The sequence below is a fragment of the Carassius auratus genome, chromosome 26, assembly GCF_003368295.1.
Source record: "Carassius auratus strain Wakin chromosome 26, ASM336829v1, whole genome shotgun sequence".
NCBI lineage: Eukaryota > Metazoa > Chordata > Actinopteri > Cypriniformes > Cyprinidae > Carassius > Carassius auratus.
In genome coordinates, this window is record NC_039268.1 from 11,644,273 (window position 1) to 11,660,988 (window position 16,716).

The window sequence follows — 16,716 nt, forward strand, 5'->3', positions numbered from 1 at the left end:
CTTCAGCTCATGTTAGATACTTAAAGGTTGCACGACATTTGCTAAATAAAAACACATAAAAGGGATTAAAAGAAACATCTTGTGATAGGTTTAGGCCAATGTTAATTGATAATTACTAATTTTGCTCTTGACCACCTAAGGAGAATCTCTGAAGTATCATCATTTAACGTAATATATAACAGCACTATGCCATATGTAACAGTGTTACCAAGAAAGGACAAAGAAAACTTAAATGTTATCGTTTGTTTATTAAATCTTCGATTTCTACATTTACCATTTCCATTATGAAATGGTTATTTCATTTTGGTATCCTATATAAAATGAACAATTCCCATTTGCTACATAAATATTTGGTGCTGGATGGAGTACTTACTGCTGAGATTAGTGCCGCATTACTGAGAGGAGATTTATTAAATTGTGATAATAAAGGCCATTATATTGCTATTACACCCACATTAAAACAAGCCACATCATTAACTTTGATTAGACTGCAGTGGAGTTTGTGCTCTAACATAGCAATGGAAGCAAATTGCGAGTAATTACTGCATTAAAAAGCTGGTTAGAGGACAGTTCTAACTTCATTTGTGATTTTCAGCTGGTCATTTGCTTGCCAAATCCCACAGGTCAGATTCTGGCTGAACCCAGTCTTCTCCCATGATGCTTTGCAGAGTGAAGTCTTGAAAATACTCGAGTCGATGACTGTTCAGATGAGAGACGTAATGTTAAGATCCCGGTGATGTTAAGATCCATTAAAAGGAAACAAATCGTATTAAGATGTCTAAACTTACAAGTCTGGTCCCTGTCCTTCTACTAGGTCTTCTCTAGGAACAGGATACAGAGCCTCATAGGTCCTTCCAGCTCCAGAACCATGGATGGCATAGGAATTCATCTTATTAATGCCCTGAGGGAAATACCTCCAAGGTAGAAGTGCTTCTCCCTTCCATATTTTGTTCTTTGTATTGGCTTTGAATGATAGAGGGATTTGTTGCTGCAACAGGTCAAGATATTGGTCAAGATTAGCATAAGAACTTTCATATCGCTGCATTTTTTATCCTGTGTATTACAGTAAGCATTACTGCAGTTTAATGTTTAGAGTTTAGACAATTACTGTTATAAACTGTACTTGATCAAATCCAAATGTGACAGCAAAGTCATTGTTAAATGTATCTAGATTTCAGAAATTATAGAAATATTAAGCAGCACAACTGTCTTACACATTTATAATATTAATCAATGTTTCTTGACCACATATCAGCAAATTACTTGATGATTGAAAATGATTTCTAAAGAATCATGTGATTCAGCAATTCAGCTTTTACTGTCACAGGAATACTTAGCATTTTAAAATATTAAAATCCAAGTTATTTTAAATCGTCATAAGATTTGATTGTGTTTCCTGTATTTTTTACTGAATACATTAATATGCTGATGTACAATGTGTTTTTTCTTACCATAAACGCATTATGTTTTCCATTCAGTAGCAGAATAAGATGTTGTCCATGACTGTAATGACAAAATATTATTTCAATTACACATTAGAATTGAAAAATCTTCCTGCTGCCTGATAAACACTGTAGGCTTAACTTACGGACAGACTTCCACCTCCAGATACTGCTCAGTGTCACTGTTCAGGAAGAATGTCTCCACCACTGAAAAATAAGTCAAAGAGCACACATTGTAAAAACTGTCAGTTAGAAATTCTGAGAAAATCAGTGAAAGGTAAACATTGTTTAGTGTTTAATTCAAGCACACACCAAAGTTCAGTCTTTTAGATTCATTTGGTAATAGTGCAAGGATCAACATGATCAGCTGATTGCACTAATTCTTTATCTAGTTATTATCTGAAAGTAAGAACTCAGTCTATTAACCAAAACTGACAAATTGGCCCTATATTAAAAGTACAGATGAATTTACCCTCATAGTCCCAGAGACCAGGGAACGGCTCTCCAGGTGGTCCGGCTGGTGCAGGGGGGTCATTAAAGAAAGGAGCATTAACCTGCATTAGCAAACCATCCTCACCGGGTGAGAAACGAATCTTTACCGGCTTGTGATCCACACGTAAGCTGTCCCAGGTATGTTTGATGTGGAACTCCATGACAGTCAGGAGGATACAACCAACGCAGACACTGTTAAGCATGGTCAAATATTATTCTTTTTTTTTTTTCAAGTCCTGAAATAATAATAAATTACTATCTGGTTAAGTTCTCAGACGTTGTATTCTTGTCTGTTAAGATAAAGTCTATATATCCACAGTTCTGTGCTCTAATACGTCTTAAGCCCAGCTCAGGATACAGGACAGTCTTGAAATATGAAATAAAGTTCAACAGTCATAGATAAGCCATCATTATCTTATCTGATATCATAAACTGAAGAACATTTTCTGATTTCACACAACAACATCTAAGAATCCGTGATAAATTTCAGCAGTCGGCCACATTGTCAGTATTAAATAAAATAACAAATAAAAAAATAGTTTAGTGAATTCTTGCCATATTAGATTACATCGAGAATCCTCATCTTGATAGTTCTTCCATTTAAAACCATGAAAAACAGGAACTCCGTAAGCCGCGCGGAACGCAAGCGGGTTGAAGTTTCCCGGGAACATTTTAAAAAGTTGCACCGCGTTCCTGAGGATGAATCTGATTGGCTCTGAGATTGAATCCGAGCGTCCGTGAACATGAATCTGATTGGCTGGAAGGATCTTTAAACTACAAGGCGGAAGGATTTGGAGGTACCTATCCTTATAACATTAACGCTACATTTATTTACGTCTTTCTGCTATTTTGTCATCTCTCATGTTACGCGTTGGAAAAAATAAACATTTATTATTAAGTTTTCTGACAAGATTGTTCAGCACGTTTACAATGAATGTTGAAATATGTGTAGCCGTTAGCCTGCTAGTTAGCCGATGCAAATCTCCACCTAGATACCAATGATGCTTCATGCTGTTGCTGAGATTACACACCAGATTCGCTTCTTTTTCATTTAATCTATTAAAGATTATGTCATTTCGTAATAATCCACTTTAATAATGTGCGTTTACACGATTAAACCAAAATGATAAATGATATGGTTCTATATAGTCAGTTAATTCAATGGTAAACTATTAGCAAACACAAAGACCGTCTCCAGGGATCATTTGTGCTGGCTGTGTATAAACTGACTGCTTCAGTAAAGCAAATTGTTCAAATTACCTACCCGCCCCATAGACTAACTGTTATTATCGTTATGTTGATGATACATTTTTGCAAAGCATTTGTTACCTTGCATATACGTTTGACCTAACAAAGTTATTTTGTTGCTGCAGATGCAAAAATGACAACAGAAGTCGAGTTTCTTCGAGATCAAGGTGAATTACGCTAGATCTCTGAAATGATGTTGTGCAGATACATGATCAGTTTTACAATCATGCATTATATTCATCCGCACTTGAACTTTGTTTTTTTGTGTCTTCTTATCAGTGAATCGTTTAAACTCCGTCCTGGGACGATATCAGGATGAATTTCCTCCTCCCTCAGTGTCACAGGTTAGATTTATAATTAAATGGCCGTTTTATTTGTTGAATTATGTAGAGATTAACTCTAGACAATGGCATTCTGTTTCTGTGGTTCAAAATGAATGGTTAAGTAAAAATAGAAGAGTTCATAGCTAAATAAATACAAATTCTGATGTCATCTGTATTACTTTTATGTAATGCAAAAGATGTCAAGGTAGAATGTGAGAACTAACAGCTTGAGTTCACTGTTACTGCATTATTTTCCATAAAAAGAAAGTGAATGGTTTCCAAACAGGCTTGGAATAACAAGAGATGAAATTATGACAAATTTTAAATTTTAACCATATTTAAGTCTGAGCAATGGGGGTAAAACAAACAGAAAATTCCTCAAATTCTTAATTCACCGTTCCATAAATTAATCCCTAAAAAGGTCTTAAAACGAAGCAGAAACTCTTAAATTCATAGTCACGTCATTAAATGATGCATGCACTGCAAAAGAAAGAATGAATATCTTCCTCAGTATCTTTGCCTTGTTTTCCAAATCAAATATTAAACATCCTTAAATCAAGACACATTTACTTGAGATGCAGACTAAACATATAAACTAAATAAATTGAACAAAATTGTGTTTATGCTTAAAACAAGAACAAATGTCCTTCAATGTGGTATGAAATCTTATTTTTGCTTTTAATAAAGGTATTTATCTTGAAAACTAATCAAAACTTTCCAAAAAAATTTATTTAAATAATAAACTCTGTTAATAAACTGTTTTGATAAATTACACCATAAACAAGACTCTTTATTTTATATATATTAGAATCTTTTAGACATTTGCTCTAGAAAACAAGACAAAAACAATGATAAAGATATACTGATAATATAATATACTTATAGTATAATCCATTCAATTTATTCCATACGTTTCCTTGGATGTACAAAGGTCTTAAAAGTCTTAGTTTAAATTCATAAATCTTGGGGAAATTGTCTGTAGACTAAAAAAAAAATATATTTTTTATATTTAGACAGGTGATGTGGTCATGGAATCTGCAGCTCCCTGGCTCTCAGACAGAGGGTAAGTCTCTACGGCCTTAACAAAAAAATAAAAATTGCTACTACAGTCTCTGGTTCAAGTCCTCTACTATTTTAAACACTCATCCGGTTCATAATAATAAAAAAAAAAAATCTGGCTTAAATGTTTTATGATTTTGTCTTCTGACCTGGGTGTGTGTTTTCAGTCTAATGGCTCCTCTAATAGAAGAATATGACAGACACATACAACAGATGGGGATGCAGCTCAAGTTCTATCAGGTACACATCCCTACCCTGCACAAATGCTTACAGCACATAAATGCTCACATTACAGTGAGGTTTTATGACTGTCAGGGCTTGATGGGACTAATTTCATGCTGTCAGTTTTAAATTGCAGTTTAATCCCAAGTTAAGTGAATTTGTCATGTAATAAGTTTGCCATTCAAGAGTACACTTTCTCTCAGTCTCTCTCAATCATCATCCTCCTCCCACCACTCACTCACACGCTTGTTTCTCCCTGTCAAACACTCAGAGGCAGATGACAGACGTCAAAGCAAGCCTGGAGCAGGTGGTTAAGGAAAACGAGCGGTAAGAGCTTTCGAATGGATCTCCTGCTGATTTCTCCATCCAGCCACTGATTTATTATAAGAGTCAGTCAGTGCTAACAGCTTCTGCACCACAAGATGATGCCCACCCTTTATGTAAATTTACTTTATTTGTTAGAGAAAGTTTCGTGCCCCAGTGTAGAGTAGGGCCTTATGATTCATGAGATGCGGAAATTGCGGACGGAATCATATGGTCAAAATGATACGATTAAAAAATAATACGATTTGAAAATAATTTGATTATTATAAAAAAAAAAATTAAAGGTATATTTACCAGAATGTTTTTTTAAATACACTGCAAAGTATTGAAAAAAAATAATTATATATATATATATATATATATATATAGATAGATAGATAGATAGATAGATAGATAGATATAATTTTTTTTTTTTTATCAAATTGTAATGAAAATGAAATCCAGAAAAAAACAAACAGAATTTGGTTCAAATAAAAAAATGTTGAGGGGAAAAAAAACTATAACATATGTCATAGGCCTTAAAAAATATATTTTTGTTAAAAAAATTTATAAATTGATGTTTTTCATGATTTCAGTCAGCTAGACATACTTTTGATATTTATTTTTTTATTAACATTAAAACAGAGTCTAGAAAAATTCTAATGAAAAAAAAAAATCTAAACCGATTTCATAGGGCCCTACTAGAAAACCTTGCACCCCCACCATGATCAAATTGTCAGTATTGTATAGTAATTAGTTCTGTCAAGTGATTAATCATATCCAAAATAAAAGGTTTTGTTTACAAATGTATGTGTACTGTGTATATTTATTATGTATATATATAAATGCTCACATACAGTATATATTTTGAAAATATTCACATGTATATACTTATTTATATATTCATATTCTTATATTTTATATTATACTGTATGTAAATATATTTAATATATAAGCATAACGTTTCTTAAATATATGCATGCATGTGTTTGTATTTATACATACATAATAAATATACACAATATACACATAAATTATGTAAACAATAACGTTTTATTTTGGATGCGATTAATCGTATGACAGAAATAATAGTAACAGAACACAAAATGACAATTTAAGCAATTAAACGTAGCAGATCCAACAATATTTACATGAAAAAAAGAAAAGCAAAATGACAATTAAATCTTAAATTATTACATTTATGAACATTAACACAAAAAAAAACCTTGCTTTTAAATGTATCTACTTTCTTTTGACACTGATTTAATTTGATTATGTGTATTCATGCCAATCTATTACTATGCATGAAAGTCAGTTAATACTTCAAAACCAATTAAAGCATTTCTGCAGATAATTCCCAAATTTTTACGAAGGTTGAACTTTTGCAATAACTGTGTATATTCATTTGTATTTGCAGGCTTCATGCAGAGCAGAGAATGTCCATTGAAAAGCAGTTGCAGTCTCTGTCCACTGGAACAGCAGGAGACACGACAGCGGATGCGATCGCCATTAGCAATCTGGAGGAGCAGGTCAAGTGTGCCGTGGAGGTGAATATCCAGACCTCTTCCAAAACCTCCTCTAAACTCCCATGAGTTGGTCTGTGGCAGAAACCCACAGGCACTTTCCTGAGCCTGTATTCTGACTCTCGTGATCTGGGGTTAACACCGCTTTAAAGCGTCGTTCTCTAGTTAATACGTGATGAGACGGTGCAGGTCGTGTTGTGCTTAGGGAATGGGTTTTAATCAGCGTGGAGTACGCTCCAGGTGCTACTGAGGATTACATATCAACACTTGACATTACGGAGTAATGAGAAATTAGTGCGACACTCATCAAGCTTTCCACTTTCAGCCTGACATTGCACATCTTTGCCCTTCTTTAGGGAGCAGTTCACCAGAATTGAGTATGCTGCAAATCACATCTAAACCTCTCTAGAGAGCGCATCGGTTCAAGTCAAGTCTCAAGTGACTTATTTTTGAGTTTGTGGACTTTCCAATTCATATTCACATTTCTAATTTCCTAATTAACTGAGAATGAAATAATTAGCTATAAATGAAACTTCCGGTGAGACATCACTCTCATCTTAAAGGTGGTAATACAGAATGAAGCAGAGTGAAAAGAAGAGTAGTAACTGCATGGCTATATTATGTCGTAATTATATGTATCTGTTTGTATATTAGAATATATTGGAGGTTTGCCAATATCAAATAAGCAATATTGTGAATATTTGCAAACTGTGTGCTAGTTTTCTCACTACTTGTTTTGCAAAAAGAATTCGAGCATTAAGACTAAAATATTTTAATAGCTTCTCTGGCTTAAAACTCATTAGCAAAAAAGGGTGATAGATCTGGGAATATGATTCATTCATGCAAATCAGTTTTTGCGAACTGTCCATTTTAATGAATCGGGTTAAATTCAGCAGTTCATTTGCATTAATACTCAGGAGTATTCACGGACATTTTACATTTTGAAATGTTTTTATAAAAACACAAGTCAATTTGCGTGAAAAACTAATCTAAATGCTATCTGAGTCATATCCAAAACATTTAAAAGCTTTAATTGGTGTAGTTATAAAAATCTCTTCCATTCAGCGTATTTACACCAAAATATAATTGTTACTGCAGTTACTGTAATTAAACAAATCTCAATAAACATAGTTAATTTTTCCTCCTTCATGCTTTTCAAAACAACTTGAAGTGCCAGAGAAATATGTGTAATCCCTGCCAATAAATCTCATGACCTTGACACTGCTAGCATCATAATTAAATTCTCTACAAGTTGAGCTACAGTTTAAATCTATTCAGTTAAGTTCAGTTAACACTGCATATCAGATAGCAGTGGTATTCAGAGGGAGGTTTACATACACATTTATGGAAGGCCACAATCATAGTCTGTTTACCTTCGATTTGATTAGTTCTGTGTTTGTGTGTGTGTGTGTGTGTGTGTGTGTGTGTCTCCAGGAGAAAGAACGGGCTCTTCAGATGTGGCAGACTGCTTCGCATGAGTTGGATCGACTGCAAACCCAGTATCAGTGCTCCATAAGTGACGGACAAATACACGCAGTTGAAAGGCAACACATGCAGGTTACACTGTTTACATACTAACATTTTTACACGTCCAAGTTCAGTCTGTTTATAATGCATGTTGGTTTCTTTTTAAACTCAGCACACACACACACACACACATATATATATATATATATAAAGCATAAGGACATCTATAAACACATATTTGGTGGGCATACTCCTATTTGGTTTCTGAAACCAGTTCAGTATCCTCTGTAATTTTCGCAGTTATTTCTAGAGTAGGTCATATGATGATTGAACACTAGAGGGCAGTGTTTAACTACATGCAGTCACAGTTAACAGAACAAACAGACCCGCAGCATTTTCCAACAATTATACATGAACCGGAAGGCATGCTGGGCTGAATTATTTGAATATATTAATTCAATATTAGCTGTTGGCTTTAAAATATTGACTTAATTGTGGCTTGAAGCTTATTATAATACACATTAATTAATTTTTTTAATGCTTTGTCTGTGCTCTTACTGACAATCGCTGTTTTAGAATCAGCTGGCGCAGGTTCAGCAACACAACCAGAAGCTCCAGCTGACCAATCAGAAGCTGGAATCAGTAAGACTTCATCTTTCAATATGTAAACAATACTGGGTAGAATCTAAGGCCTGGGGCCTGTACCATGAAGCTAGATGAACTGCATAGCCAGGTAAGTTTAAGGTTAGTTTGCACCAATCCTGGGTTTTAGGTACCATGAAAGTGGCTTGGCTTTTAGCGGCATTTATTGCCATAGTAACTTACACTCAACGGCTAACCTGCACCGGGGCAGCTTATGTCCTGAGTTAGAGATCTCAAACTGAAGTTGGACCAATCAGATGTGAGAGAAGTGACACATGTCTGACACAAAGTCACTCCAGTTTATCGTCCTCCAAATTAAAGGTCACTAATGCTAAAAAAAGGAAAAGAAAAAAGAAGTCTGGCTTTAATGATAATTATGATTTATAGAATTTTGATTCATATTCATATTATTATCATTATTTATCTTTTACACACAAGCAGTTTTAGTTTAACAGTTATAATAAATAATTTATTTTAAATAAATATCAATGTATACAGATCTTGTAATATAAATTATTTAGTTTCAAAAGATTGCACTTATTTATTTAAAAAATAGAAAAGCTGACCTTACATGTTTCGAGTCTCTAGCACTATATATTTTCAAAAGTATAAACTGCGTTAACAAGTTTGACTTGTCACTGAACTGATAGAGCAAGATTATTTATCCTTCATTTTTCATATGACGTCTAAATTTGTCATATTCTTCAATCTCTTAACCTTTGGCAAAACATTTAACCTTTAGTTTTGAATCTTGCTGGGTCTCTCGCGAGAAGTAAATCAAACTTGCTTTGTGTTGCAAGGCTCGTGATTGGCTGTTCGCTAGTGATGTCACACATTGCATGCACTTCTCAAACTCAGGATCAAAGCCTGAGTTGACAGAAAGTTGACGGACAGCATCATGGTACCAACAAAGCCGGATTGAAGAGGTTTGGTTTTGTTAACTCAAAGCTAATCCTTGTTCAGCTACCATCATGGTACAGGCCCCTGGTTTCACAGACAGGGTTTAGGTTAAACCAGGATTTGGCCATAGTTCAGTCAGGGCATTCAAGTATATTTTAAAACAAAACAACTGATATATTTTATGATCAGTCAGTGCAAATTTCTTTTAGTTAAAACAGCCCAGACATACATTTTAGTCTGGGACTAGGCTTAAACCTTGTCTGTGTAGCTGGGAGATAATCTACTGTACTTTCTACTGTTTATATTGTGCGGTTTCATCAGATTTATTCGAATGAAATAATCTTCCATATTTTTTTTTTTTTTTACTTTCTTGTCTCTGTTCTCACATAATTAAATCATTACCATCTTTTTTATGTTTATGTATTTATTTGGTGAATAAACCTTTTTTATTCTGTGTTAATGTCCTGTAACTTATCCCTTAAATATGTCATCAGCCACGTTTCATGATCCAGTGGATCAGGTGGATAAAATCAATATACTTTTCCCACTGAAAATGTGTTGAAAAATATCATTTTACATGTTTATGAAAGGATTTCATTAGTGATATCATTGTCATGACAGTGAGTTATGCAATGGTTTTAAGGCCTAATCATTGTACTGTCTTAGTCACATGCTTTTTTCACACTAGTCAGAACACCACGTGTTTGACAGAGTGTTGTTCATTGTTTAGCCTTTGTGTGTGTGTGTTGGTTGAGGAGAGAAATACTACTCTTTTCATGAATATTTAATAAGCTGTGTAGCTCTCACACACCCACCTTTTTCACCCCTATCCCATATCAACCTCCAGAACCCCACCATCCTGTCCTCCGTTTTTTTGATCCTTGCGAATTTCTATGAAGTGTTCGGCCGGCGTTCATGTCTGTCCTGTCATCCTCAGACCAATCAGCAGTTCCTGAAGACGGTGGCAGAACAGAGCGGTGAGCTGGAGCAGTTACGCAGCCAACTCAGGTAGCGTTCCAGATGGCCAACCCCTTCAAGACTTAACCTTGACTCGAGTTCTGTTTGCCTCATATGTTTATAATTCAGTCAGCTCGGTGTGATTATCATGAGTCTAACACAGCTTTAGTGCAGTCACATTTACTCAAGAGAGTGAAAATGGGTTTTTCCTGTGATCTTACTATTCTATTAATAATTATCAGAATTTAGAAAGTAGTAAAAAGATCAGCTTTGTGTGTGTGTGATGTTTCAGGCAAGCAAAGCTTGAGCAGAGATCTTCTGCGACTAAAGTGGAGGAAATGACCAGACTCCTGCAGAATGTCCAGGATCAGATGCAGAGGAGGGTGAGAGACAGACAGCTTGCATACACTGTTAATGTTGCTATTATTGTGCTTATGTCATTTTTTTCTAATAATGTCATGTTTGTGTAATGGTGCAGGAAGAGGACACAGCAGAAGCTCAGGGTAGAGAAGAAGCATCTGATCGGAGACTTCAGCAACTACAAGCAGCACTGAAGCAGCTAGAAGCCAGGTGAAGTTTAATAATGAAGTCAATGCGATTTTGTTTTTAAGAAATAGCACTTAAATTCAGCAAGGATCCATAATTAAACAAATTATATGGTGAAGACCTTGTAATAATGCTACAAAAGATTTTTCAAATTAATGCTGTTCTTTTGAACTTTCTATTCATTATAGAATAATGAATAAAACATGACGATTAACACTAAAATAAGGAGCATAGCCATTTTCAACATTGATAATAATAATAAATGTTTCCTGAGATTCAGATTATCATATTATAATGATTTCTGAAGGATCATGTGACACTGGAGACTGGAGTATAGGCTGCCTTAATAAATTAAATAAACTTAAATATTAAAATATGTTAAAATAGAAAACAGCTATTTTGAGTTGCAGTAATATTTTGCAGTATTATGCTACTGTTTTTTGTACTGTTATTGTATAATATTATACTATTTTGTTTTATGTTTGATTAAATGAATGCAGTCTTTGTGAGCCTAAAAAAAAAAAAAAACTTAAAACAGTAATGCACTTATGAAGTTTTAAAACAACTAAAAAAAACAACCGACGCAGCCTTTCAAAAAAGAAAAGTATGTATATTACTGCATTGTTTACTAATGGACACACAAATATGTAATAATGTGAATTGTTTGTATAGATTGTTTCCTTTTTTTAATTCAAATATGAATATATGTTATATTATTATATTTGTATTTTGTTTTGCTTTTCAGACTCAAAGCTGCGACGCAGGACTCCGAGTCGGTGCGCAGGAAGCAGACGGATTGGGAGCGACAAGTGGGAGAACTACAGGGTCGCTGCGCCTCTCTGGAAGAGGAGAAATTTGAAGCCCTCAGTCGCCTCCGCAACTCCATCCAGCTGGCTGAGGAAGCCTCGCTTCAGAGAGAACAGGTCACGCTCCAAATAATCACACCGCACAGGCCCAGTTCAAGAGCTCTTCTATACGTACCTGACTTCTCTCAGTCTAAAATCATTTGCTGTGTTTTTATGTTACTCTAGGCTCAGCTGAGGGAGAAACAGAGAGCAGAAGAGCTGGAGAAGATGAAAGATGCCATGAAGCAGCTGATTCAGGATGCTGCCATGCTCACCAGGAAAGAGGTGCTCACTGCTAATGTTCTTGAACTTTCAAAGGAAGACAACAGAATACGACACGAGGTCTACGCTCAGACACGTTAAATTAGGGTTTGCTCCAACCCTAGTGAACCTAATACCTAGATAATATTTTAGGTACTATGAGGAGCATTTTTATAGTTCCTATAACTATGGGTGGAAGCACACTTTTTGACATGGTGGTACTGCAGGAACTAGGAACTATTTCAGCTTTTAAATAAAGCATAGTTTCAAACATTTGATCAGTGTGTGGAAAAAGCTAATGTTTAGCTTACCTGTTGAGAAGAGTCTCTTGAGCAACTCAGTTGAAAGTCAAACATTTAATCAAATTGCTCCATTCTGTTTGGCAAGCCTATGAATTTTGGCTTGCACTTTTGTAACTAAATCAAAATTTCTTTAACAGCATTAAAGATTAAAAGCAAATGTACTTCCTTGAACCCTGTAGAGCTCTATTTCTAATTTTAGTGCTTTGACATTGAGCTAATCTGTGATCACAGTGTACATATATTGTTATTTGCATCTTTGCATCTCTGAATGTTTTCTTTTCCTCCTTTTATAGGTAGAGAGTGTTCGTAAGCAGTGTAACGTTCAGATTCATCGTATGGCTGAGGAGCTTTCTGCCCTGCAACTGGTGACACATTCATCAGCATATGTAAAGATGTGTATAGCTACAACTGTCACCACTGCAAATCAACATTATTTCTGCTGTGGTTGTGTGTGTAGGAGTGTGCCGATAAAGAGACACAGATTGAAAGAGCCCATCGGGAGAGAAAAGCTGTGGAAGAGGAGCTGGAGAAGGTGAAAATGAATGCACAATTTTACTCCCATAATTAAATGTACTAAATCTGTACAGTATTTTTCTGTGATGGTATCAGATTTAAAGGGACAGTTCATCCCTAAAAATTTAATTGTCAACATTTACTTACCCTCACTTTGTTCCAAACTTGTACTAGTTTCCTTCTTCTATTGAACACAAAAGAAAATATTTTGAAGAATGTTGGTAACCAAATATTTAACTGCAGCCATTTACAGTATGGAAATACAGTGAAAGTCAGGCTTCCGTTAACAGCATTATTCAAAATATATTCTATGTTCAACAGTAGAAAGAAAACTCTCACAGATTTAGAACAACACGAGAGTAAATGATGACAGTTTGCATTTTTGTGAACTACCCCTTTAAGGAGTGTTATTCACTATGATGTGACATTGCAAATAGAAAACAGTTGTTTTAAATTGCAACAAAAACTATTTATTTATTTTTTGATAAAAAATACAGCTTTGGTGAGCATGAGACTTCATTGAAAACACTTTGTATTTGTGTTGTAGGTCTATAAAGAGGGCCGAGTTGGAGAGCCTGAGATGAGGAAGATGGAGGCTCTCCATCAGAGATGTTTAAATGCTGAACGAATGAAGGACGAAATGCAACTCACACTCAACAGCACTAAAAACAAGATGAAGAAGATGGAGATGGAGTGAGAACTTACACGCACTCTCCTAAACTAAACAGAGGTCAAACATAAGGGTGCATTCCGAACAGTTTGCTGCCTCCCCTGTGCTTGTGTAGGTATTCAGAGGAGCTGTCGCGCTGTCAGGAGGAGTTGCGGAGGCTGCAGTCCACGCTGACGAGTGCAAGACAGGAGAGTACAGCCATCAGTGAGGAGAGACTTACACTGCAGCAAGAGAACCAGCAACTGCACAGAGACATGGAAGCACTGCGCAAAGAGTGTGCGCTCGCTCAGAGACGCGCCAAACAACAGGTTACAAATAACTGCATTCTCAGAAAAACTCATACCCACAGTCACATTAGTTGGATCTTAGTAGTGCTGTCAAATGATTAATCTAATTATTTAATTATTTATATATATAAAAAAAACTTTTATTTTGGATGCGATTCAATCGTTTGACAAATCACAAATTTAATGTATATGTTATTATTATTGTTTCCATAAAAGAAAGTCATATTTGAAACCACATAAGAAAAATAGTATTTTTGGTTGAACTATATTTGTAAGCAATATTTAAAGGTTGTGTCATAGAAAACTGGATTTCTGATTGACGTCACAACTGTGAGCACATCAGCACCCATATTTATATATTTAGAAATAAGTATTCAGGAACCTGGCCCAACCTGATGAACGACTGTGTGAACTACACTGATCTGCATAGGTTAACCAATCATAACAGAGGTCATTTACATTAAGTTGTAAAAGAAATAGTTAACCCAAAAAATCTGTCATCAGTTATTTAGCCTTTTTTATTCCAAACACATCAAGTCATCATCAACACAAATGATTTCAGTCATTCCATTGAAAGTCCATTCAGAATCAGAATCAGAATCAGAATGAGCTTTATTGCCAGGTATGTTTACACATACGAGGAATTCCACATACGAGGAATTTGTTTTCGTGACAGAAGCTCCACAGTACAACAGAATGACAGCGACAGAACATAAAACACATAATAAAAGAATAAAAAATACCCCAACCACAAAAGAGATCATAAAAACATCAAAAAAGTAATCCACAAGAATTGAGCAGTTAAATCAGTGTTCTTAAAAAAAAAATCTTTACTTTGTGATAAACAAATCTAAAGCTTTACTTCACTTCTAGACACTGATCAATGCGCATACATAGAGCTAAACAAAAGCTCAAACACGATTGCTTGATCTGCATGAACAAATGAGGTTTGCTCTCGCATGTTGAGTTTCCTTGGACCATATTTGATGGAATGGTTTTCAGGGTCAGAAATATCTCCGGTTTCATAATATTTTAATTTGGTCTTCGAAGATGAATGAAAATGTTACTGGATTTCAATGACTTCAGTGTGAGAAATTAATAACAAAACTTACATTTTTGCTGAACTAACCTTTTAAGGCAGTACAGCATGTGCAGTTCTTCTGTTCTGCGATCATCTCAAATTTGAGTGCAAGAAACATTATAAATGGACTTGAGGAGGAAAAATAGAATGGCTAGAAGTGTAGGATATGGCGTCTTTCACAGGTTTTTGATTGCGTGTGTAGGTGTCTTCAATGCAGCAGGAGCTGTGTGTGAAGGAGCAAGGTTTAGAGTCCAGGCTGAGAGAGATGGAGGAGAGCAGTAAAAACTCCAGCGCTGGTTTGAGCAGACTGCTGCTCGCTCAACAGAAAACCATCAGCCGCTACAAAGACGAGGCCAAGAACCTCACACAGGCTTTCCAACAGAAACTCGACAGCCTCAGGTGAGCGCTCACAGATCCCGCAGAAGCATTGTTTGCTAAGGCCAAAATCACTATTACTGTTACTCATATTTAGGGTTAGACCACTCAATATTAACCTTTGGTGTGTAACTCATCCTGCTCCGTTAAATGGATGTAAATGATACCCAGGCCAGAACACCATGTCATGGCTGAAATGTGTTCTTGCTCATGCTTATTTTCATTGTTTTGAGACAATAATAGCCATATAACAAGCTTATTGATTACACATAATGTGAATGTATTAAATAAAGCATGTCAAGTCCGGATCGCAGCAGTTAAAAATGACTGTGATTGTTGCAGGTCAGAGCTGAACAGACAGAAACAGCGCGCTCAGGAACTGGAGATCCAGGTGGAAGCTGATCATCAGAAGATACTGGAGGTGTGGATGTGCAGTTTGGTTTCTGCTAGATGTGTGCTGGAAGTGTTTGAAATTCTGTTGGGTTTCCAGCGAGTCATGTTCTGTCACTTCTGTCACCCCTAGTATGAGAGGCAGGTTTTAGAGCATCAGGAGAAGAACACACGTCTACAGAGGCGTCTTACTCAGGCAGAGCACCGTGCGGTCAGTGCATCACAACAGGTATTTGATATTTACACACTTCCTGCACATTGAATGCATCAGTGGCCACTCACTATTTTCCCTGTTGGGGTTTTTAAAGTGTTCATTTTAGAGTTATTAACTCATTTGTAGTTACTGCAAACCAAAGTGTTTTAAAAATTAGACAAAAACACAAAGGTACAGGACTGTGTACTTTACTTATAAATGATCGTTAAAAATTAGTTCTCCTAATAGAGAAGCTGCATGGGTTTTTTACTTGTGAAACCTTACTGTTGTACAGAATCCCTTTGTAAACTACTTCTTCTGTTTCAGCTGAGTGTGATATCACAACGGAGAAAAGCTGCATCCATGATGGATCTTGAGACTTTATCATAGATAAACAGCATTCATCATCATCATCATCATCATCATCATCATCATTCTGATCAGTTTGTTTTTGGGCTTCACAGTGTGTCAAGAGCTTTCATTGGCAGCATTCCCCATGTGTTTATTATTGCCAATTAATCTAATAAAAAGAACTTCAGTTCACCACTTACCATTGAGGAAAATATTACAATCACTGCTTTGGGAGAATTGTCATCTAAAAGATTAATTGTCTACTGCTGAATGAAACTCTTTGGATAAAGTAATGTTATTTTTGTTTTTAGGGTCAAAAGTTAC

General features: G+C 35.5%; 2 protein-coding genes across 6 annotated transcripts; one reads left to right on the top strand and one right to left on the bottom strand.

Annotated features, from left to right (window-relative positions):
• Positions 1-228: 228 nt before the first annotated feature.
• On the bottom strand, positions 229-2,620 carry LOC113044321 (UPF0462 protein C4orf33 homolog). The gene is made up of 6 exons (XM_026204214.1): positions 2,490-2,620; positions 1,915-2,126; positions 1,589-1,649; positions 1,452-1,503; positions 789-988; positions 229-699 (listed from the first exon to the last, which is right to left on the bottom strand). Exons 1-6 carry the CDS (start codon positions 2,603-2,605, stop codon positions 600-602), a joined length of 741 nt encoding a protein of 246 aa, XP_026059999.1. The 5' UTR covers positions 2,606-2,620; the 3' UTR covers positions 229-599.
• A 57-nt stretch (positions 2,621-2,677) lies between these two features.
• Positions 2,678-16,594, top strand: LOC113044319 (sodium channel and clathrin linker 1). 5 transcript variants are annotated; one of them, XM_026204207.1, is made up of 22 exons: positions 2,678-2,731; positions 3,308-3,349; positions 3,462-3,526; positions 4,519-4,568; positions 4,732-4,804; positions 5,058-5,113; positions 6,507-6,636; positions 8,047-8,169; positions 8,656-8,721; positions 10,559-10,629; positions 10,871-10,961; positions 11,057-11,148; positions 11,870-12,047; positions 12,156-12,311; positions 12,826-12,897; positions 12,990-13,064; positions 13,593-13,738; positions 13,831-14,023; positions 15,286-15,482; positions 15,801-15,879; positions 15,982-16,077; positions 16,369-16,594. In XM_026204207.1, the coding sequence occupies exons 2-22, from the start codon at positions 3,316-3,318 to the stop codon at positions 16,429-16,431; spliced, it is 2,106 nt and encodes a 701-aa protein (XP_026059992.1). In that variant the 5' UTR covers positions 2,678-2,731; positions 3,308-3,315; the 3' UTR covers positions 16,432-16,594. The 5 variants fall into 5 exon arrangements, with proteins under 5 accessions (XP_026059992.1, XP_026059994.1, XP_026059996.1 ...); XM_026204209.1 differs by having other exon boundaries at positions 12,156-12,254; XM_026204211.1 differs by having other exon boundaries at positions 12,228-12,311.
• Positions 16,595-16,716: the final 122 nt, after the last annotated feature.

Coding starts and splice junctions, on each gene's coding strand:
- LOC113044321 (XM_026204214.1), bottom strand. CDS start 2,605: ATGTTCCCGGGAAACTTCAACCCGCTTGCGTTCCGCGCGGCTTACGGA. Junction 2,127..2,489: donor TCTCGATGTAATCTAATATG/GCAAGAATTCAC, acceptor CATGCTTAACAG/TGTCTGCGTTGGTTGTATCC. Junction 989..1,451: donor GAAAACATAATGCGTTTATG/GTAAGAAAAAAC, acceptor GACCTGTTGCAG/CAACAAATCCCTCTATCATT.
- LOC113044319 (XM_026204207.1), top strand. CDS start 3,316: ATGACAACAGAAGTCGAGTTTCTTCGAGATCAAG. Junction 3,527..4,518: donor CTCCTCCCTCAGTGTCACAG/GTTAGATTTATA, acceptor TTTTATATTTAG/ACAGGTGATGTGGTCATGGA. Junction 13,739..13,830: donor ATGAAGAAGATGGAGATGGA/GTGAGAACTTAC, acceptor GTGCTTGTGTAG/GTATTCAGAGGAGCTGTCGC.